Source organism: Anas platyrhynchos, chromosome 3 (assembly GCF_047663525.1).
Source record: "Anas platyrhynchos isolate ZD024472 breed Pekin duck chromosome 3, IASCAAS_PekinDuck_T2T, whole genome shotgun sequence".
In the NCBI taxonomy this organism is placed as follows: domain Eukaryota; kingdom Metazoa; phylum Chordata; class Aves; order Anseriformes; family Anatidae; genus Anas; species Anas platyrhynchos.
This window is the reverse complement of record NC_092589.1, coordinates 51,931,517-51,954,559: the sequence shown is the minus strand read 5'-3', so window position 1 is coordinate 51,954,559 and position 23,043 is coordinate 51,931,517. Positions and strand designations below refer to the sequence as shown.

The 23,043-nt window shown below is 39.5% G+C and overlaps 1 protein-coding gene across 1 annotated transcript; it reads right to left on the bottom strand.

Moving 5' to 3' along the window:
• Positions 1–4,155: 4,155 nt before the first annotated feature.
• Positions 4,156–22,607, bottom strand: RAB32 (RAB32, member RAS oncogene family). Its single transcript, XM_005021551.6, has 3 exons — positions 22,231–22,607; positions 7,183–7,460; positions 4,156–5,713 (listed from the first exon to the last, which is right to left on the bottom strand). The coding sequence occupies exons 1-3, from the start codon at positions 22,448–22,450 to the stop codon at positions 5,564–5,566; spliced, it is 648 nt and encodes a 215-aa protein (XP_005021608.1). The 5' UTR covers positions 22,451–22,607; the 3' UTR covers positions 4,156–5,563.
• Between the last annotated feature and the right edge of the window lie 436 nt (positions 22,608–23,043).

Below are 23,043 nucleotides of genomic sequence, written 5' to 3'. Positions count from 1 at the left end.
TTCAAGGCAAGCTGCAAATCACAGCAAATCCTTTTTAATAGCGATTAACTTCAGTGCAGTTTTAAACAAATGTTTTTGTATGGTTGCAGTTCTGCATAGAGGCTAAAACCAAAAAATATACTCTTAAAAATGCAGAACATAAGATTGCTAGACAAATTTTGAATCATGTGATTAATATTCTTAAAGAAAAATGAGGAAGACAACCATAGATAAAGCTATAAAGTGTCTTCATACTTGTTTCCCATCCAAGTAAAAATACAGTCTTTAAGAAACGACACTACAGGTTTACATTTTCTGACTTCTGAAACCTAAAAATGACAAGTCATTATGACACTTGTGTTCTTATACATATGAAAAGTGCTCTCACAGCTATTTGAACTAAAGTAATCTCATGTAACTGTACTTAAAAACAATAATCCGAGGAAAATAACTGCCACTCTGATGGACAATCTAACTGAAAGCCTTTCTTTCTTAAACTACTAAATAGTAGAAGGTAGTGATTTTTGTGACCTTGAGGCAAAGCATAGTTGGAAAAAAAAAAGCAATTCAAGTTCAGAAGAAAGTAGTTTGCCTGTAGAAATATCTATATAGAAGCATTAGCACTTAAACTAGGCAGATGCTATAGAAAGCAAACAGATTTGAAGTAATCTTTGTGCACAATACAACAATTCCATTGTTTTATTGGACTAAAACACTGAGTGTAAAACCATTTTTGTGGCACAGTAATCGAATACGGAATGCATCTTGGAGGGGCAGACATTTTGTTACATCAAGACCGATAGAGCATTGTCAAAAAAATCAAATTCACTCCTTGTAATCAAAATTGCTTGGACGTAATATGAATGATGGAAATTGATAATGTGACTCAAGTACTATACTACATAGTAGCTTTCAATACTGCAGTTTACAGAACACTCTTGAAAAGCAAGTTAAAAAAATCAAACGGATCTGAATGTGAGGGGTTGAAAGTCCTTTCTTCTGGATTGATATAAGTAAAGGATAGTCTAGAAACAAAATAAGCCATATGCTCTGTAAGGAGCTATAAGCTTTCAACAAGACAAATAATTACCATAACTTAAGCTTTCAGAAGAGTCATCATAATGAACAGCTTAAAAGTTTGTAAGTTAAAAAAAAAAAGGAAAAAAGTTTGAATAAGTCTGTTTTATCAGAAGACTGAACACTTTGTTTCATTTCCTAGAACCTAGGAAAAAAACAATACTGATATGTTGACCCTCTACTTTTTCATCTCCCAAACCAAGACTATCCAAACACCATACTTACCGATAAAAATTTTCTTAAGGTACTTAATGAATGGGTCTGCATGAATAGACTACAATGGTAAAATAACTAGTAAAGTGATAAATGATAAAATTCATCTAGTAAAATTTATTTGTGAGTCTACATAAGCAACATAGGATGTCTAAGCTAGTAATTTTTCACTGAGTGAACATGTTAGGTAGTGATAAAAGAAACCGTGATTGTGTTTAAAAACCACACCAAGTACCTTTTTCTTCCCAGAGATGCTTGTTTAGACAAAAACAGAGACATAGCGAGCTTACAGAGCTTTATAACAGTCACATATGATACAGACAGTTTCTTTAAAATAATCTTCATTAGATAAATCTGAATCTAGCACGTTCCTTATTTTCACTAGTGGGCTGCTGCAGAACAAAGAGTTCTGTCTGAAGTGACCTTTCACATACTGCCAAGTGAGTATTCCAATTCAGAATCATTACTTACATCACTGGCATTTTCCTAATGCACTTTTTTATTCCTGTCCAGTGCCACCTCATTTTCTTACATTTTTCAGTAATTCATTATACAAAGGATGAATGCGTATGCACATTTAGAGAACCATTTCCATAGCAAGTAAAGCGTTCTATAAAGGAGGAAACAAGCAGCCAGTTCTCCATTTTAGAATAAAGATCATTTAGATACTAAAAGCCAGAAGATAAAGGAACTCCATTTAAAAGAAAAGTATTTCACCATTCAACACCACAATTTTACTACAAAAATTCATTTTATAACTATTTATTCTTATCACCACCTATCAAACAGTGACTCAGGCACTAAGTCTGTAAGAATTGCTCAAAGTATTCCCCAGCAATTAATCACTAAAAATAAACAAGGATTTGCACACTTTGAGGAGACTGGATGCTATTAAGACTCAGTCTAACATTTTAAACAAAATTCCAAAACCTAGATCATAAATTAGCTCATACTTTTCTACTACTGCAACTAAGTGATCCTTCTCTATGTAAATTTTCTAGATGTAACTAATTGCTCCAAGTCCTTTATAGTTTTTTTCAGAAGTTATGAAGTCTCATTAAACTTCTTAAACAAATTAGCTGCACAGACAGACTGCACAACTACAATACAGAATGACTATTTGCCATTTCTAGCCTATATGAAATAAGATAATGGAAATATGCCAAGTAAGATATTTACTTGAAGCACTGGCTTAGATTTTTACTCAAGTTCTTTATCTCAAAATGATCCCTTAAATACAGGGACTACACACCAGGTACTTGCTCATTTAAGATTGACATATTTCAAATTGCAAGAGGTAATGAAATACAACTACACAGGGCCTCTGCTCATCTGATTAGATTGAGATGAATCACTATATGATATATCCTGTAGACATAAAACAAGTGTTTGATACTTCCTACTTGCCAGTCTGAAGTTAAATCAGGTCTGTCTAAATTTCAGATATCTTTCCAAAACAAAGATCTTAGGCAAATTACAACAGGTTTTTGTGCCTAGTCTAATTGATCTTTGTAGATTGTATTTCCTGAACATCACTCAGGCTCAACTTCTCCAGCCAGTGACATAATAAATCAAAATTACTGTACTCCACAGTTTGACAGTCATGGCCACTCTATATTCATATGGAATCTCAGAAGAGAGCAAGCCACGAAGATAAGGAAAGTGCTTAAACAGAACAGCAACAGCTCTTCAATCAGCAATTTAGACATTTGAAAATTGATCTGTACAGGATTACATTGCCAAGACACAGTGAAGATTCACACTCTACCAGAGTCCCAGAGCTTCAGTCTGGTTTTCATTCTGTTGCTGAATTTGAGAACTAAGAACAGAAAAGAGCAAGCACCATAGCTGCTCAGAAAAAAAAAAAAAAAAACACTTTACTGGCAATTTCTCCAATAAAAAAAAAAAGAAATTAAGGAACTGGACCATGAACTTACTACACAAACTTTTAATGACATAATTCTAGAATTCAAAAATTGGCCTTATACCATTAGTCAGTGTTTATGTTAATGCATTGGTCCAGTAAGCTTACTCATTTGAAACCAAATAAACAGAAATTTCATGTTTACTCAAGAATTTTTGTCATGTATCTTTATCTATTCAAGAAGTATAAAAAACCAGACTTCGCAAATGCTCCACTGGCTAGTTACCACATCTGTACAGATGTGCTTTAAGTAGTTTAGGAGATTAAATAGCTTTAACAAGCAAGTTTACAGTCCGAGTGGACTTGTAGAAGTGGCTGAACAGGGAGATTATGGTAATTCCAGGTTAGCTTGAAAGGCTAACAACCCATACAAACCAAGAGGCAAGAAACATGGTTGGGATGCAGCTTCCTTTCTGATGTGCTAAAGGCTTTCAGAGAAGTTGTAGGAAGCAACCAAGGTTTAAGTGTCCAGTTTTAAGCATCAAGTAAGTCTGCATGTCTAATAGATGCATCCCTCCTAGTGCTCCAGTGGAAGGATGACAGACCATGGACATAAAAATAAATCAAAGTTAGAGGTTCAGACTAGACAAATGCTCATGAGGATGGTTATGCTTTGAAACAACTTTCCCTGAGGTCAGTCTGTTGCTGAAGGTTTAAGAGCAGAAGGCCACATGAAGGCCTGAGCTACTGTGTATGACCTTGCTTGGAGAAGGATATTAAGCTTGACAACCCAAGAACCCTTTCACAACCTAGGAACCCTTTCATCTGAATTACTTTATAATCAGAAACTAGTTAAACCCTGTTTTAATTTATGCCAAACCTTACTATGATAAATTAAAACAAGCCTTTAACACAGTGACTACTAGAATACACAAACATTTTCACTGACATTTGAAAACAAGTTTATACAGGATAGCACACAGGAAATGAAGATTCATTCTCAAAAGCATACGCCAACAACATAAGATGCCCAAATATATTTATTGGTCTCTTAAAAAGTATGTTACTCTTTAGAAAAAAAGACAGCTTAGAAAGTTATAATGCAGATTAGAGTACATCCAGTCTGGCACATACTTCATGTGAATGTTTAAACATCAGTACCATCAGACCAAACAAGACAAGACTTCTGAAGCCAGTAGCAATAAGATACCAGGACAGAAGAAACCTTTAAAATTTAAAAGGAGCTTCAAAGCCTTTCAGCCAGGCAGAGCCAGAGTTCCAGAATATATTCAAGAACTGTGTCGTCTCTCTACTCCTTTTGATTTTCATTTGCTGCCAGAAATGCATGAGTTCTAAGGAAGCTTGAGCACAGAGAGCTACAAACTGGTAAGCCAGTTCACCAGCCCTGAGTAGTCAGAAGAGTGCAGCACTGTTCTAAAATTGAAAAAAAGGTAGAGCTTTGTGTTTGATAGACTACAAAGAATCAGTTTAACCATTTCTTTCATGACATCTCCCCTTCTCCTCTCAGTATTCAGAACTATCTCCAGGCAGAATAAAAAAGAAGCAAGTTGATTATCACAGGACAGTAAGATATTTACTTTATGAGCTCTTGCTAAAGTTTTCAGTGTTAGTGCATGAAAGGGTTTCTGAATGTTTATTTCTAGGTGTGCATATGGGTGAAGCTACCATGATTACAGTTGTGTCAGAAGTATAACTGTATTCACTAATGTGTTTCACAGGTAAAGCATTAGCTGAAAATTTTCTGCTTTAAGTAGCTGGAGATGCATTTTTGCTATTATCTTTAACCATGCCTTTCCCATTAAACAGTCATTTTTCCAGCTTGTTCTTACTCTGTGATAAAAGCAGTCTACTCCACTCAATCCTGGTGAGCCCACTGAGGATGATATCTCCTGTCTGTCATTGTCCACTTCAAGACTTCTGGAATGTCTTGATCCAGGAGAACTAGCAATGAGACAGACCCTCATGGTGGGGATAATAAATAAGGACAAGTGTGTAGGTGAGAAGTCAGGCTAAAGTCGGACACTACTGGTGACAAAGGAGAAGTATTCAGAAAAGGTGCAAGTGTCTGTTCAGCTAAAACCATGAGTGAGTCCTATTTGGAATGTAGCATATGTCCTAGAAGGAAAGTAGACACTGAATGTAACTTTATTCCTTTTTCAGGCGTGTAACCACTACCTTATGTTCTCAGGTAAGAAACTAATCAGACTTAGATGCAGCCACTCAAGCAAGTGGAGTGACAATTCATAAGTTCCAGGTTAAACAAGAGTATGTAAATGCCCACGTGAATCACCTGTTCAGATAACACCAGACACCCCATATGAATTGTCACAATGCAGCACCATAGCAGCAGTTGAATTTAAGGAACAGTCTTGCTGCTCATTCCATCACATTTGCTGAACAGCGGTAGCATTAGCAGCACTGTGATTTACTCTCTGCTTTCAATGGGTCTAGGTCCAGTTTTGGTTTTCCCACATCATTCTCTTCATTAGGAAAGGTTTTATAGTTGGCAAGGATGTTTTCCACCAAGAATCGAGCAGCTTCATCTATGTTGATGTTGTCCTAAAAATATTGAAAGCAAAGAAGTCAGTCTTATTTTAAAAAGGGTCATACATTCCTGTTAGAAGCTGTCCAAATACAAACTTCTCTACAGTCACCAGTATGATGCAAACACCTTAGATGCATGAGGTTATGGCTCAAACACTTGTTCTTTTGTAAAAGTCAGCCAGAAAGGTTTGATACAAAAGTTATTCACCCATATTACATATTACATTACAGAATACTTGGACTGTAATCTAGTGTGCAGTCTGGGAATAAGCTTCATCTACATTGTGAGAAGTCACAAGTGCTGAGTTGCATTTTTGCATCAGGAAAGACAGATGGTTACAATGCTCATAGTAGTGAGACACCTTCTAGGGTCTTTTCCTGTTTCTGCTGCAGTTTGGATTTTATCACTTATCTAAAAAGGACCTTTTGAATCAGCCTTAAACCCAGCTAAATTAGGGTGCCTTATCTAGCTACTCTACATTTTCTTATGCACACTTTGAAAAAATAATCTACACTCCAAAGAAGTCATGTATGCAGGATGCCTAGAGCTGTATTCCGGCCTGGTACCTCAGTTGCTGTGTACTTTCCTTATTTTAAAGGCAATCAGCTCTTACAGAGCTTTTAAGGAAAAGCATCTGAGCATCATGCCAAAAATGTCTATCACTTACAAGGTAACACTCTGCCAGTTTGTCAGCAGCAGCTAAAGGAAGTGGGCAAAACAAGGAAAGAAGGACCTTGAGGTTTAGCTTACTATGTAAGAGTTATCAGCCAGACCAGTAACTTGGTATGCCAGACACATTGTCTTCATCTAGAAGAAAAGATTCCATTTCAAGCAATCAGGTTTCTGTTGGATTTCACTTCCAACTAAGTTGCTGCAAATTTATATGTACATTGACCAAATTGGCAGAGTAAAAACAATGCAAGACATTACTCATTTGAGTTACTTATTTGAATAAAGCAGCTATCTTAGCTTAAGTTGCTACACTGAGTGATTTGCTTCTCCCTAGTTCAGTCTTGCTACTGCCTGATAAAATAGAAGAGTGGTTTAGTAACATTATCTGGGTGGGTAGTAGCAAGTGAGCAAATAGCTTGTTCACTTCTGAAGTCTTACCACTTCCTTCATGCAACACCAAAGAAGAGCTGCAATATGAAAGCCAGGACCTAAAGATAACTTGTCTTTTTCAGTAGTTCAATCAGGAGAATTAACATCTACTGAACAATACTGATCCTGACACACACAAGATGAAAGCAGCTTATTGAACTTGGTTAATTAAGGCTTCCAGTTAGTTTTAAGGCTCTGAGTTTATAGTGCAGTTCTAATTTAACTCATGTATGTTGGAAGCTTTCCGTAGCAGTAAGCTATCCTGCATACCACATCCAATTTTTGTGGAACAGTCACATCCTCTTATTTTTCTTCCCCACATGGCATTAGAAGAGATGAATATAACCAATACTTAACAGTTAAAACTTTAATTTATGCTTACCTTGGCAGATGTTTCAAACCACCCAACGAAGCCACCTTCCCTGCAGAACTGGTCCATTTGAGAGGGATTTTGGCTGCCATCTTTCTTCTGGTCACACTTGTTTGCAAGAAGAACAGCAGGGATGGGGCTGCCATTGGGAAGTAATACTTTACTGTCCAAATCATGCTTCCATTTTGAAACAGCCTCAAAAGTAGAGCCTCTTGTGACATCAAAGACCACAAAGGCACCAACTGCCTCTTTGTAGTATACTCTTGTCATATTTCCAAAACGTTCCTGGCCTGAAAAAGAAGGGAGTAGCAGTATTTATATTCATTACAGCTCATGCTAAAATATAAGTAGACTTCTGTACCAGGTTAGTATATATCAGTTTAGCATTTCACTCTAATAACCTCATCTCCTCCATCCTATGTAAGCTGATTACAACAGGGTCATTATGTACATCATACATGACAAGCCAGATGCTAAAAGCAGCCTGCAATTCCAGCTACCACTTAAACTTTTAAAACTTATTTGTTAAAAAGTGATTATAGGCATTACTACTCAAACAGCGCTATCAGCACAAGTACACAGAAGTTACTCTTTCCACAAAAGACATTTCTGCATGATTTATATAAACCTAGTGACTTCAGTTACACATTTCAGCAAACCTAGAGGCTTTACCACGGGGACTGATGCAGCTTTCTACAAGCTCTGAAACCTAATAGCCTTCAGTGGATCTTATGAAGGAATCACCTACATTCTAGATTTTTTTTCTTAGGGTCAAGCTTAGAAAGAGCTAGTTTAATAGTTCAAGCTAAACCTCTCAACTTCACCTTTCAAGTTGAAGACCTTCTCTGTAATAATTTCCAACTATAGGAGTCCTACAGCAGTCCAACAATTTGGTGCAAGGTGACCAGAATAGTTTAAGTACAATTGAACATAATAAAAATCTGGATGAAAGCCAACATCCAGTACTAAAAACCCTTTTCTTCATAAATACGGCTCTTTAAGTTAGTATGCTTGAGATACAGAATTAGAATACAGCTCAGCTTTTCTTCTGTTTGGAAGGTCACACTATGTTTATACCTGAGTGAGCAAAACAGTATCTAGTGCAAGCATGTCACTTGAAGTTTGGGCTACTAAACTTATTTTCTGCTTTGTTGAGAAGTCTCCAATGGAGAAAGCAATCCTTGCACTATACCACTTCATACACTGTAACACTACTTTAGCTGTTAGCATTTAGTTCACATGCAGTTTTAGAACAAAAGGATTTTAAATTGGGAACATCGCTGTCCTTTGTTTATAAACATTTAAGTCTGCCTTTGATTATCAAGGACAGTTTTATCTTCTCAGAAAGAACCAGAGATCACTAAGTAAAAGAACTGGTGAAGTTCTGCTGCTCAACAGGATGCTTTTCTAGCTCAATTGCTTCATTTTCGTGTCAGTACTTCAGATTAGTTCATTCTTTACAGAGATTTTCAGAACAAAGTATTTGCTAGAAATGCCTGAAACCAGCAGTAGCCACAAGCAGTAGCTTCCATAGAAGTAGTAGAAAGGAGTTTTTTTCCCAACTGTTCAACTTTTAAAGTGTAATACTGCATAAAACAGCATCACTAGCTGACATCCTGAAGAGAACAAGTTGCACATGAGTTTCTTACTACCAGCAGAGTATCCCATGTGAGAACAAGGAGCATGTATAAGGGGAAAGATGCACCAAGCCTGCATCTCAAACTGTCGCTGGAGGAGGCACATTCCTTACACACTGTTTAGGAAACTTGTACACAACTTATGTTGCCTTTCAAGCATATGAATAAGCCTGGAAAGGCGTAGCAAGGTAGATTTGGTATCACCACCAATTCCTGTTATGCAGGCGTGTTTCCCTGCTGAAGTGCTAAATGCTAGAGGGCTAAATCTTGTCTTCAGTTCAGGAAGCATATTCCTCTGCACCACAGGATGGGCTCACAAAACAAAAAGCATTCTCTGCATATTCTTCTGTAATTTAAGTTGCATGAAAGCAGACAAGAAGACACAGTGTAGTATTACAGATTAATACCTTTTTTAGATCAAATACTCCCATCTGAAAGCTGCTCTTTTCTAAAGTGGCCTCAACTCTAGAACAGTTCACTACAGAGCTGCCTTCCCCTCTGGAATTCACATATGCTATGCTATTAACAGACCTGTATACTAGCTTCTGACTGCTCTTTCATCCTGTTTGAAAGTCCTGTAAAGATGAGTAGGATCTTCCTATTCCATAGACAAACTAAAATGCATGGCCTGCCTAAAAGATAAGTTGTTTTTTCCTGTGTTAACAGGTATGTGGCATGAGGCAGGAATAGTTCAGTATAAGCCAGGTAGACTTTCTGTACAATTCTGGTACCACTGACAATGCACAGGCTTAAGCTTTCAAATATAAGAGGCTCAGGCTAAACAGGAATTTGACAGAAAACAAGTGCTTTTTTGCTTGCAGAAAAGCAAGCCATAGAATGCTACGAGTCCGAACATTATTCTCTATGTAAGTATTAAAACTGATTTTACTAAAATTTTGCCATGCTCAGTTCAGACAGGGATTTCTCATTTCCTAAGTCCAGCAAGATTTTTGCCATAGTAAACTTACACTGTGACAACAATGTTGCCAGTACAGAAAGAAGATTATATCCACAGAAGGGAAGAGGCTAGAAATGATCAGATGAAACTAGACTTAAAGCCTCTAGTACATAGAGTTGCAGAAGGAAAAGGACAGCAATGTAACTGCTTAGTACAGCACTGTGGAAAAAGACATTAGAGGATAAGTCATACTGATAGGTCTGTTGTTTTGCTGTAAACCTGGTGGTAGCACTGAGGTATCCTTTCTGTTTCAGGGGTTCAGGTTAAGTTGCAGGGCAGTCATGGGGATCTGAGGTTTTATCTGGGGGTACTTCCATTTATATGGAAGTAGCTGTGTGCAATGCAGAGTTCTGCATTCTCTAACCACAAAGTTTTCACATCTAAATGACTCAGCACATGTTGTCACTGTATTTTCCAGTAATTGCAAGAGCATCAAGTGAAATAATTGCATAATGTCCTGCACTGGGATCTAATGCAGTTCCCTACAGTAGCATCACAGGAGTGAAGTTCAGTTTAAACCTGCATCAGACCTTGGCAGCTTCTCTTGCTTCTGAGTTTACATCAAAACAGACCTAAAGCATATCTAGCTACTTGGGAAAAAAAAAAGTTAGAGCCTGGTCTGATATCTGAAGCTTTCTGTCCTTTACTTGACAAGAGATAAAGTTATCACCATAAGATTCGGGAAGTGCCAGCCTTGCCTTGAAGTTTATTTTTAAAAATTTCTACAGCAATATTTCCCAGTGCAAGGAATACACAAGAGTGTCTTGTTTATCATAGCAGCGTGACTTATCATTCTGGCTATTCTTGCCTTTAGTTAGTGGGAGATGCCCCACATTCCTACCATTATTGGAAGTCTTAATTCATGCTTATGAGATGGAAATCGAGGCTAGAAGCAGCATGTTAAATGTGCAAGTGACTGCTGGATATGCATGGTATTGGACATGTCTGGTTCCTTCCTCCAGAAAAATCCCCCCATACCTAAAGAGTTAATAGTGGTTAATATGAACAGGAACCTACTCACTGACAGTAAAGATGCCCATGTAAAATTTCCCCTCAGCTATGTTTTCTGCTAGGAAAGGAAGTTTGTTTTACCTCTGTCAATATCAGAAGTACAGCACAGGTTCCCCTACCTTGTAAGATCTACTCTTAGTCTACTATGAAGCCACACTACTCTGACAAGCCAGAGCTCTGTTACTTGCATTTAAACCCTTTTCTTGGCATGAACACTATTGCTGGAAAGAATCTAACCTCTCTCACAGAGAAAACTAACAGTTCTAACATACTCCAGGAACTGTCACTAATGAGGAAGAGATGTCAGGCTTTTATAACCTGTGGTCAACTGGAAGAATGATGAAACCGTTTCTCTTGTTGAGATCTGACAGGCTAATCAGCTTAATGGATGGCCAGAGCTCGAAATTTGATTTGAAACGACTCTGGCAGTTCCACATCAAATAATCCTAAACTGGAGAAGTAGGCTACAGTCACCCAAAAGTGAACACAACTAGATGAAGAGTTCTATTTCTAACTAACAAACAACTTTGAGGACCGCTGCCATGAGTTTTGCAGTTTTTCCCCTGGACACAGTAATACTGATTTGTCAGAATTGCAACATAGTCAAAGCCCTCAGTTTATGAATAAGGCCAAGCAGCTATTTCAGCATTCAGCTCTGTGTCCAGTTAGTTTAAAAGGCAGTTTAAGTAGTAAAGGAATATACCACACAAGAAATCTTTATAAAACCATGCCAAGAAATATCCAGCAGTACCACAGTAGCAAAGAAAGTGAGAGACCTAGTAAATCAAATTAGGAGAATTCAAGAAGCCTAGAAGTAGCATTCTGCTGAGGTCTTCCTTTTCTATCAACAGGTGAATCTCAACTACAGTACTATATATACACACTATATCACAGGATGCTTAATTAAATCATAATGAACAGTTGTAATTGATCAGTGTTAGTCTGGGAATACTTTAATGTCCTCCTTCCCTTGTGAGAAGGGTTATTAATGATCAGGTATTCACCATGACCACCAACAGTCAATAGGAGTCAAGCCAAAATTCAAGAAGGGTCACAAATGGCAGCCTGGTGAAAGGATTCCTCAGTTGTCTTGGCTGATGGTCTGAACATCAGGGTAAGACCCCATGCACATACAGAGAATTCTGGTTTCTCTCACCACAAAGAAGGAAACTCATGGTCAATGTTTAACAAGTCAGATTTGGAAATACATAAGTATCTCAAAGTTGATACATGCTTCCTTCAAAACAGAGAAGTCCAGTGCAAGCCACAAATGAAGTCCTCTAAGTAATGATTCTGCTCCACTGTTAGCATTTATCAGTGTTACAGGAGTTAGCAACAACATAGCCTAAAGTCTGTGAGGACACCAACAGGGGTACCTGCAGGGGCATTGCAGAACATCTAAATGCAAGTTGAAGACAACTTTTACTGAGGATAAGAGCTTGAACTGAACTATTTTGATATAAAAAGTGTAAACACATCAGGCTATGCTGCAGTCCATATGGGATGTTGTGTCCATGCATGAACAATAGACCACTGAAAATACTTCTGAAGTAGAAAAAATAAGTAACCTCTAATGAACTACTCAAGTTTTAACCCAGAGTTCTGTGAACATTTAGGATAGACTCAGACTGGCACTATGCTCAGGTTTTGGTACCTATCTCCCTTGGGGAAGTCCTAAGTCCTTTATAATGCACTAAGGATCTCAGATTTAGATCAGGAATATCCATTTCACTTCCTAGGTAGCCACTACATTTTGGCTGTTTGATGGCCCTACAGCTAGATGTTTGACACCAGATAATAAATAGTCAGGACTGCCCTGAGAAGGGACTGCCCCATTCTCCAGACATTTAATGTACATTTTGGCACCACTGGGTTCAGGTATGAGCTGTCTGGGGCTGCTTTTTAGTGATATACTGATGTTACTTGCAAGCCACCACTGCTGATGGTGGTTCCCCCACCCGCTCCCCAAGCCAGGACAGCTTGTCCCAGAACTGTCTTACCCAATTAGATTGAATTTGTTATTCAGCAGGAAGTAGGTTAACCAAACCACTATCAATATTACAGGACATGCTCAAGTGACTGCCTGCTTTTTCACATGGGCAGCTGTAGATTGAGAAAGAGGAGACAGACTCCAAAACTGCCAGTACTAGATGTCTTCCTGTTCCTCATCCTTTACCCACATAAGCAATCAGCGCAAGACTGTCAAGTGTTTAAACTACAAAAGGTGTTGAGCAAGATCAGTAGCATAGTAGGTATTAGGAACCTGTAAGAGTTGCAAAAGGCACATCGAGCTTCACTCTTGCTTTTCACCACAGTGAAAGTAATACTTGGTATTTGTGGTTCTGATGACAAATGCTAAGAGGTTAAAAGAACAAGAATGACATTTTCCTGTATTAGACAGTACTAGAAATAGTTCCACTGCAGCTCTTGCAGTTGATTAAACAAAGCAAGTCTCAGGTAACTTATGTGAACTGGTAGTGCCCTTTCTTACGAAGGGTGGTATGAGAAAGTTAGTGACCACTGGATGGGCAACTTATTGTCAGTAAGTGTCCCACACCCTTCAAAGAAAGGCTTTTCACTTTATAATTAGCCAGTCAATCTCTACTTGACTGACTCCCACTTCACTATAAGAGATGACCTTTGGTATTCTGGTTATGTTTACATTAGGAAGCAGGAAAGGTGTAATAGAAGCAACCCTGTTGAGCAAGACAGTATTGGAAGTTGGCATCCACAGTGTACCATATGCTACAGGTACAGTATGTATGAGAGTTGTTCCGGACTATTTGGGGTCATTGAAGTCACTGAATAATGACAGTTCAGGTGCAGCAGTATCCTGACTATTTAGATCAGGACTTGAAGCATTTTCACAGGTTCCTAGAAGGAAGTGTTTCTTTCTTTAACAGAAGGAAGTAGCTCGCTCTAAAGTTTCATTGTACAGCACAATGAGAATCTGAACTAGTCATTCATTTGCTAATCTTTCCATTTGAAAATTTGGGTAGCTAGCCTCACCAATTTGTTTGCTATTTCTACACCTCAGGATAAAGTAGAACCAATGCAACAGCAGAATCACCGAGGTGCAAGCACTCAGAAGCTGGACACCTGATTGCTATCAGGAAAACTGGCATCTGCCATCCTGATATATGTGGAATAGAATGGTGTGCTTTTCCTAAAGAAAAAGCTTACACATAGGATGAACTTTACCTCAAGAACCTGCACAGCTCACGGGGAGGTTTACAGGAAGACTGAAACTTCTCTTTGCTGCCTGTAGCCTTAGGCTAATCCAGTGATTTAAGACTGTCTAAACTAGCTTTAACAGTTTAATATCTTGTAATCTAAGATTACCTCCTCTAAGCTGAGACAAGATGCATTTGCAATTCAGCTACCTTTATCCACAATCAAATCTACTGTAGGTTAGAGTATGACAGTCCTGTTCATACAGGAAAGTTTCACAGGTTAGTTTTCACTTCTGCTTGCAACTTTGACAAATTGAGAAGTTCCCAACTAAGCAGTAGATTTCTGTCCATAGAAAAGTATAGTCCAACCAAACTAAATATTTTCTAACTAAACAAATAGAGCATGTATGGAAAAAAGCTCCTTGCATTAGAATTCACTCAAAGTTGACAGCCCAATTATTGCCAGTAACAGCATGAACGGGTAACTCAAATTTTGTTCTAAAAAGTCTTAAAATAAGTCACCTGCCAGAGTTAAATTACTTCATGTCCAACACCCCCAATCCATCTCCTTCAGTGCACTGCCATGCAGCCAGAGCTGTGCTGTGTACTTAGTGATGCTGCATGGCACTGTGGCATTTCACAGCACAAGAGAACAATTCTGAAGTCAGTTTGTCTCGAGATCAACTTTATCACGGGACTGAAAAAATTTTAATCTCTAAAACAGTCAATGTGTCATGGCACACTGTGTGCCACTGGAATTTTATATCAAGTAGCTGCCACTCTGCTCTGCCCAGCACTCTAGTTGGGGAGCGCTCAAAGAATAAGTTCCCATAGCTTTAACAGTGACACTCAAAGGCTTCTTTAAAAATACTTTTTGAAAACCTGCCAAGATCCACACAATAAGGGATATTGGTTTGCACTTACTGCTAATCTAGAAGCTGTCCCTACTGAAAGAGTGCTAGGGTTTTTCTAGTCCGAGATAAGATGTTTATTTCTAAACAACCTCCATAAAGCCCTGAAATCCTATAATTCTTCAAAGCAACACACCATCGCTTCTATTTTCATAATGTGAAATGTTGAATATTTTACCACAGGCAGCTTGAGAAGCATGCTGCACTTCAGTCACTGCTTATTGCCATTTATACTAGCTTTAACACCTGCAAAAACCTCAAAGAATTATTCCTATGCTTTCATAGCAAAATTAATAAATTTCCTTACTGCCAATCACTTCCTTTTGACCTGGCATATCACAAATTCTAGTCTGAGTACTTGGAGGGAATAACCTGCAAAGACAGATCAATAATTGCTGCTGCAGGAAAATATTTCCAGCAGCTCTGAAATTGAATCCCAGGATCCTCGCTCACTACTGAAGAGAATAAACTTATTTTATACAGCATGTTGGAGACTTTTGAGACAGGCTGCTAGGATTACCTGTTTTATGAAACACAGGAAAGAAAAGGAGTTTTGAACAACCCCTGTATAGCATTTGTCCACTCAAACTGTACTTGTGACCACACACTTCAGTGACACCCAAGCATGGTGTGCACATAAAGAAAACTGAACTGGTAAAAGGCCAAGTGTAGATGAATAAATAAGGCAAAATTACCAAGATTCTGAGCTGGAACACTCATGCAAGGCAAGTTGATAAAGGTCCGTCTCCATTCATGTAAGTTCACACGTTAAGAGAAAAGTGTGTATTTAATGCAGTCTACATTGGTTTCTCTCTGAAGGGTAATATACTTGTCAAGTAACTTCATTTCTTACTACCTGAGCTAGTATTACTGGAATGGCAAGAATTCAGACAATACTTGCCTCAAAAAAGCTTGATGATCAATGCAAGTTAATGGATTTCTGCACGGATTTCTAGTTTGGTTTATGACTTGACCCAGAATTCAGTTATGTTGCATGACATATGCTATTCTTCCTTGTGTCTGCCTTCCCTTTCCCCATTTAATGGGCCCATCCATCCTTTGCTCCTGTACCACAGTGCTACAGAACTATTTTTATGACCTTGTAAAAAATGTAAGCTTTCTGAACAACTGCTATAAAACATGAACCTTATCTATTTCAGAATAAGACTGAAGCTCCATTTAATCCATCGTGATTAGAAGCTCAATTACTAAGTGATGCTTTCATTGTGAATAGAAATTAAGAGTGATTGCAAAAATAAAAATCAATACAGTAATCTTTCCTTTAAAGGTGTACTAGATCAGATAGCCCCATTACATTTAAGAAACACAGAAAAGCCTATGAAGGAATTCTAAGCTTATTTCCAAGATACTGAAAGAACATCAAGTCTATTACTTAAATGAAACAAGTCTGATTGTGCAAGGTACAACTGTTCAGTTATTATACTAAAACTGCCTAACACCAATTTCAAGACTATAATATTTCCCATGTGCTTGTGGAATTCCTAGTTTTAAACCATCAGCACAAAGGGTTTGACAAGTTCAGTTTAGGACAACATACAGTGTTTGGTGCTGCTTAGTACTACATCATACAGCATAAGAACCTTCAGCAGTCCACACTGGTAGGACAAGGAAATTGCTTTCAGCCAAACAACCAACCATAGCTTGCTGGAGGGCATCTGACAAGCAACTACTTAAATAGAAGAATTCTAAGGAATAAAGCACATTGACATCCAGAATCTGTAGACCATAGAGAATCTTTTCACATCTGTGGTGCCCAGGGATGTCTGAAGGCTGAAGACACACCAAAAAAAAACAAAAACAAGTTTAACATGTTTAACATGTTTAGCAGCTACTTGGACCACTTAGTAGAAAAGTTCCAAATACAGTAAGTCATTCTCAAGTAAAAGTTCATAAACCTAGTTCTGCTGTTCCAGAGGAGTTACAGGAAAGGACACCCACACAAGATTTCCCACAGTGGGGTGGTTTCTGAAAGGAAATACATAGCACATCTTCAGTTGTTTCTCGTCTCTACTGCATTTCAAAAGCTTTCAAAACGAGCAGAACTACTTACCCCCACCACCACCTTTGCTAGTCCTGCAAGTTTTCAGCCAACATCATTAAATAATCCTTCCTCTATAAAATGTATGTTTGCATGTGCATGAAAGAAGCATCCAGAGATCAGTCCCAGGTCTTTCAGATCTTTGTCAGTCTGAACTTGATCACATGAGGGTCTGAACCTGACTTGGAGCTTTCTGACCTGCCTCAGCTGTTACCAGAGGGTTAGAGCTCCCACCTCCATCACCAGATGAACCAGAAAATAGCTTCAAATGATTTGCCTTTTTTTTTTTGAAATAAAAGTCTGAATCCATTTCTGATACTGCTATTTATATGCACATTTTTCACTCTTCCTTTTTCATTGCACTCAGTAGATTTGCTTACTAAGAGTGAGGAAAAGCATAACTGTGGGCATGTTATGCCTAGACTCTCCAGCCTCCATCCTATGCTCACCTTTTCTAGGCACACAACTAGGCAATTTCTTCACAATTTCTTTGCAAGACCTGCCATTTAAATCCCTATTCTGACCTTTAAAACATGTTGTGGGTAAGGACAAGTTGTTACAAGACTATTTATAAGGATTACCACCTCCTAACTCTATGCCTTCAACAGGCCTCTCTGAAAAATAATTGAAGTATGCCTCTCTGGCAGAGTTAGGTACATATGGGAAAGTTTTGTTACCCCCTACGGGTTTTCAGGGATGCACTAACACCACTTAAGGCTTACTTTAGACCTTATTTATAAAAAGGTTAATAACACAAGAAACAAGTTGTGCTCTAGTACACTGAAGCAGCTTGGCAGTCTTCAGACACCTCAGCAGCATAAGTACAGACAAAATAAAGTATACAGCTGCTCGAAGCTAGAATATTTCTCACATGGAAGCACACTATCTCACATACCCAAACAACCTGAATGCCTTTGAAACTCAGCCAACAAAACATGCAACAGTCCAAAGTTATTGTCCACAGGGAGCACATAGCTACTAGCAAGAACATTGCCTCTCCAGCAAGATGTTATTCCTCTGGAACAGGAAAGATTATTGGGTGCAGCCTCACTCCCCTGTATCTAAGCTAAAAGGTTTAGATTTTGCTTTGTCTTGCTTTGCAAATCCTCATTTCAGTTTAGGTTTTCTACTTTGAAATATGTTTGAGCATTCTCCTTCTCTTCTACCACATCCATTGCTTCCTGCACTCACTTTTCCCATTTCTCATGGTTTCCTATAGATGTGAACAAGTTAAGCTCCTGAATAAACTGAAGTTTTAACATCTACTTGCATATCTAAGATCCACTTGTCTTTATGGAAAAAAAGAGGGTTATTCCAGGTCTTCCTCAACTTAGTATTTGAGGAAGATATTTCATCCAATGTCTCCATCATCTTCAGCACTGGTTTACATTCTAACAAGATAGAGTTCAGATCTTTTCAAGTATACGGGAAATAACAAATTTGCATGCTACAAGTCTTATCCATCAGCTCTTGAAAGCTTTTGCATTGCATGCTTAGAATACCTAAGCACAACTGCTCCTCTTCTGTTTGTCCCATTCATTCCACAGCCACACTCCTACAGTTAGAGCAATACTTCATTTTTAAATACTTATGAAGAAATTTTAATCAAGTCCTGGAAGAAGGGTACTACTGCCAAAGTTAATGCAGAATGCCTCACTCAAAGCTTTTAATGAATTTGTCTACCAGTTGTCATTTGTGACATTTTTCAGGGGAAGCCAAACTCAGATGGTCATCTTTGACTTACCATTATTACCCTCTAGAGAGTTGCATGTTTGTATAGGCTGGTGTGAGAGACAATGCTGCTCTTACTAGTTCAAATCAAGAGTTTGATTGAATCAGGAGAAGTCCTTATGGTGTTCCTTCAATCAGAGTTGAAAGTTACATCAATACACTATATTCACCTCCTACACCGCATTGTGGTCAGTGTACTGATGAAGGGAGAGCATGCTTGTCAAGTATGAATCTCTAGTGTATTGAAATTGACTAAAATACTTCCCTGTCATTAAGATGCCTTTGATTTTTATCTCTTTAACACAGTGAGTCATTCCTATCTCCTACTTATTTCACCAATTATTTATGTCTTTTGAAGAAGGAGGTTAACCTTTTAACACTCCCAGAATTTATCCTGGAAGAGAAACTCATCATAGTTTTACATGCTGAGTTAAAAAAACAAGACTAATGCACGAGGGCAGCTAAGGTTTAGAAGTTTTGCTCTGTACAGACACGCATATGAACTGTTCCTCTTTTCAGAATACTTCACACAGCAAACAAGATTTGACATTGACTATCAGTATCTCAAGCCTTTTCACCTCCATTGTCCAAAAAGCTACAATATCCGTATAACTAAAATGCTTGAGTATTTATTGAATACATAAGTATATGCACAACAGTTCCCTTCTTCCCCCTTCACTATTTCACCACCTGCATCCCCACACACACCTTGATCCTGCAGCAGGAATCTGCATTACTTTGTACCCTACAATAGGAAGGTTATTCCAGGAAAAAAAAGAATTGGCAATGTAACATTGTCATGGCCTATTAGGTAATTATATGGATTTATGACTAAAAACCTGCACTAGCAGAGAAATTGAATCCATTCATGAACCTGCTGCATTGCAATATACAGCACAACATTCATCAGCTTGATGTTTGGCTACATTCACACCAGAAGCCAGCACAGTATCTGCATTATAATCCTCAGCTGATGGATTGAGCTAAATGGTTAGTTTTTAATCATTGATTTAGTGACACGACCTTAGATTGCAGCACACGGCTCTTTGAAGAAAGCTTTTTATGATGGACTTTAAGTACAAGCTTTGATCTTGCGGGGAAAAAAAATGCTTTACTATGTTTAAGGGTTTGACTTCAATTCAGAAGCCTTTTTAAAGGCATCAAAATCCATTCAGAGTGCCAGCATCATGTTGCTTGCAGGGAAGTCACATGTAGTGTTACTTACCATAAGATTTAGATCTCTTGAAGAGATCTAAAGCTGTTTGTCTGCACATACCAGAAGATAAAGTTATCTACATGAGCTGTTGAAAGCCAGAAGACAGTTGGGCTAATGAGTTAAGAGGGAATGACTATCACATGCTCAGATACTTCATTACATACTTTAATAAAGTGCTTTAGGGAACATAATAAAATGCTTTAGGGAACATATGCTAGGACTATGTAGAAGCCATCTTCAACCCAGTTCTCTAGAACTAACAACTTATACATAAACCTCATCCTCAGGTATTCAGAATGATTCATTAAGTAAAGAAAGCTGCAGAACACATTTCCAGCTCAATTACATTGGCAGTAGTATCTATGAGGGTTTCATGGTGTTAATAAAATCCCTTTGATTTTATTTTTAACACAAGTCTAAACTATTGCTCTCATACTAGCTGAGCACAGCCCAATCAAATATCACTAGAAATACAATTACTTCTGTTCTTGGTCTCATTTTTCTACTGGAGAAGGGCTCCCAGCCCCTTGGAAAGAGAACAGCCTAAGCCACCAGAGTCAGAAGAATCTGGATTGCAACTCGCAAGATTGTTGTATTTAACTTCATTTTTGAAAGGGAAAGGCTAGTGAGGAAATTCATGTGGAAGCATGTATCAAACTGTAAGACTGGGGAAGCGTTGCCCATTTAGTTTAGTAGGGCACCATCTGCGTAAGGCCTAGAATTGTTATGAATAATATATAAACAGTGACAGGAGAATAACAGAATTACTCTTCACTTTGTTGGCAATATTAGCACAAGCCTCTACAGATTTATCAGCAACTCCAAGATGTGGTAATGGCAATAATCAAGAGTGAAAAAGATGTATTCTAGGTCTTGAAATTAATGCATGGCTATATTATTAGAACTTCCCATAATATAAAATAGTTTGTTACAAGTACAGCTAAGTTTCTGCTTAGCCTGTTGAAACAGGTTGCTTTGGCAGAGCACCAGTCTGCCCGCGTCTCAGAAACCAAGGGCTGAGGAGAAGTTAAACAGAAGTGTGGCAGCCTGCCAAACACCAGGACCCTGATCAGCCTTCTCTCTTATCTTCACAACCCCAGACTTGCTAAATTACAGCCAGAGTGTTGTAGCAGCTTGCACCAATACTGCCAATTGACTGGGGAAAAAAAAGTTGAAAACTGATTTGAGAAGAGAACCTATCAGAAGAGAAACCCTGCCAATATTTCTCTTGCTCTCCAAAACAGCAATTAGAAAATATTTCAGTTTGCCCTACAGCAGAAAGATCTATTTTCTGTTTCAGCATACTGCAGTGAGAAGCAGACTTTTTAGTTTGAGGAATTCTATGTGAAGTGTTTTAAGACCGAGATGCAGCAGCTTTGTGTTACCCTTCCTGTTTCATGAACTTCCACTTAACAGAGAAGAGAGATCACGGAAACAGTAACTACCAGTTGTTACCCTAGTATCCTCCACTAAGTTTTAAAAACAGTAATTGAAGTTAACAGCGTACTTGTTTTCATATCTGAGGAAATATTCTGAAGATGGTAGAAAGGGAAGAGAACTGCAGGTTAATACCCAGGCCACACACAAACCCAGAAATGCTCTGCCAACTTCAGATGATTAACAACTTGAGGATACAGGCTTCTTACAAAACCACAGCAAAATAAATTTTACTGTGTCATTTAAAACCTCAGCATGAGCAGTTAACCAAGATATGTATGCAGTTTGATTCTCTAAGACACATGCTAGAGAACAGTTCTTAGTTATACACAGGAAAGGAATGCTGTGCTGTTTGGGCATGCCAACAGGGCTTTTCACCCTCAGCATGCTCAGAGTATCTTTTTAATACACAAACCCACAATCTGAGCGCAGAGCTAAGTGTGACACAAGTCCCCTTTGCTCACCCCATGCTGCAGGGACACAAGTTACATTGAAATTAAGTGGACGGCTCCAAACAATTAAAGTTTGAGCATGCCTTACATGAGGCCAATGGTAGCTATATGAGCACCTTGAGCCCGTAAGGCATGCCTGCTGAGCACAGCCTGCCTGGAGGGGATATGTATTTCCTCCAAAAGCAACATGGAGCAGGGGCCACAAGCAAGCTAAAGCAGCAAGCAGCTGGAGCAGGGGTCAGACAACTGCTAGCAAGCGGAGCAAAGCACAGCAGCTTTTTGAGGACAGCTGCAACAGCCTGGGACAAGCCAAGAGCCACCAACACCAGCGGGCAGAGGCACCTGTGGGAAGCCAAACCAACCTCCCTGACAGAGGCCTCGCTCTGCTCAAGCCTCAAATTTAGACGGGAGCTGCTGAATGCAGCAGGGAAGGGGAAAAACAAGAAGCCAGGCTTGAGCACACCCCATCCCTCACCTGCGATGTCCCAGAGCTGCAGCCGCACCAGGGTCTTGCTGTCCCAGTTGATGACTTTGAGCGCGAAGTCCACCCCGATGGTGGCCCGGTAGTGCTGGGAGAAGAGCTGGTGCACGTACCGCTTGATGATGCTGGTCTTGCCCACACCCAGCTCCCCGATCACCAGCACCTTGAAGAGGTGCTCCCGGCACTCGGCCACCGGCCCTTCCCCACCGGCCATCCCCGCTGCCTGCCTGGCCTCGGCGCGGCTCTGCTCAGCCCCAAAACTTTCCCGGCCGGGATCTCGCCTCCAGGCAACGCTGCCCGCCGGGCCGGCCCGCGCCGGGCGGCAGAGGGGAGGCCTCAACCACCTGACTGCAGTCACAGGACGCGGAAACTCCGCGCTTATAAATGCCCGGGGAGGGAAGGGGCGGGCGGCGGGGAGGAGCGGCCGGGACGGGCCCCGGGGAGCGGCCGCCAGACCCGGGAGAGGCAGCGGCGGTGGTGGCTGGGGCCGCGGTGCCATAGCCCCGTCTGTCCCTGTCCCTGTCCCGGCCCGGGGCCCCAGCGTCCCGCTCCCAAACTGATCCCGATTCGTTTCGTCCTCGGTCTGGCTGCGGTTCTTCTACGAGCCGCACCAGGCCAAGCAGTACATGGGCACGCACGGCCCTGAAGTCAGCAGCAAGTGGAGTGTCCTACAGAGCGCGTGGTGCCACGTCTGCAGGTTGCTCCTGCTGGGAAAGATCAGCAGCAACAACAAAATAAATAAAATAACAAACAAAACAAAAAGTCGTCTTTGGTAACTTGGAGCCACAGCATCCATCCGAGCCCCAA

What these genes read in the sequence shown, in the direction of transcription:
- RAB32 (XM_005021551.6), bottom strand. Translation starts at nt 22,450, where the DNA reads ATGGCCGGTGGGGAAGGGCCGGTGGCCGAGTGCCGGGAGCACCTCTTC. An exon ending in GCAGCTCTGGGACATCGCAG is followed by an intron (nt 7,461 to 22,230) that starts GTGAGGGATGGG and finishes CTTCTTTTTCAG; the next exon opens with GCCAGGAACGTTTTGGAAAT. An exon ending in GGTTTGAAACATCTGCCAAG is followed by an intron (nt 5,714 to 7,182) that starts GTAAGCATAAAT and finishes CAATATTTTTAG; the next exon opens with GACAACATCAACATAGATGA.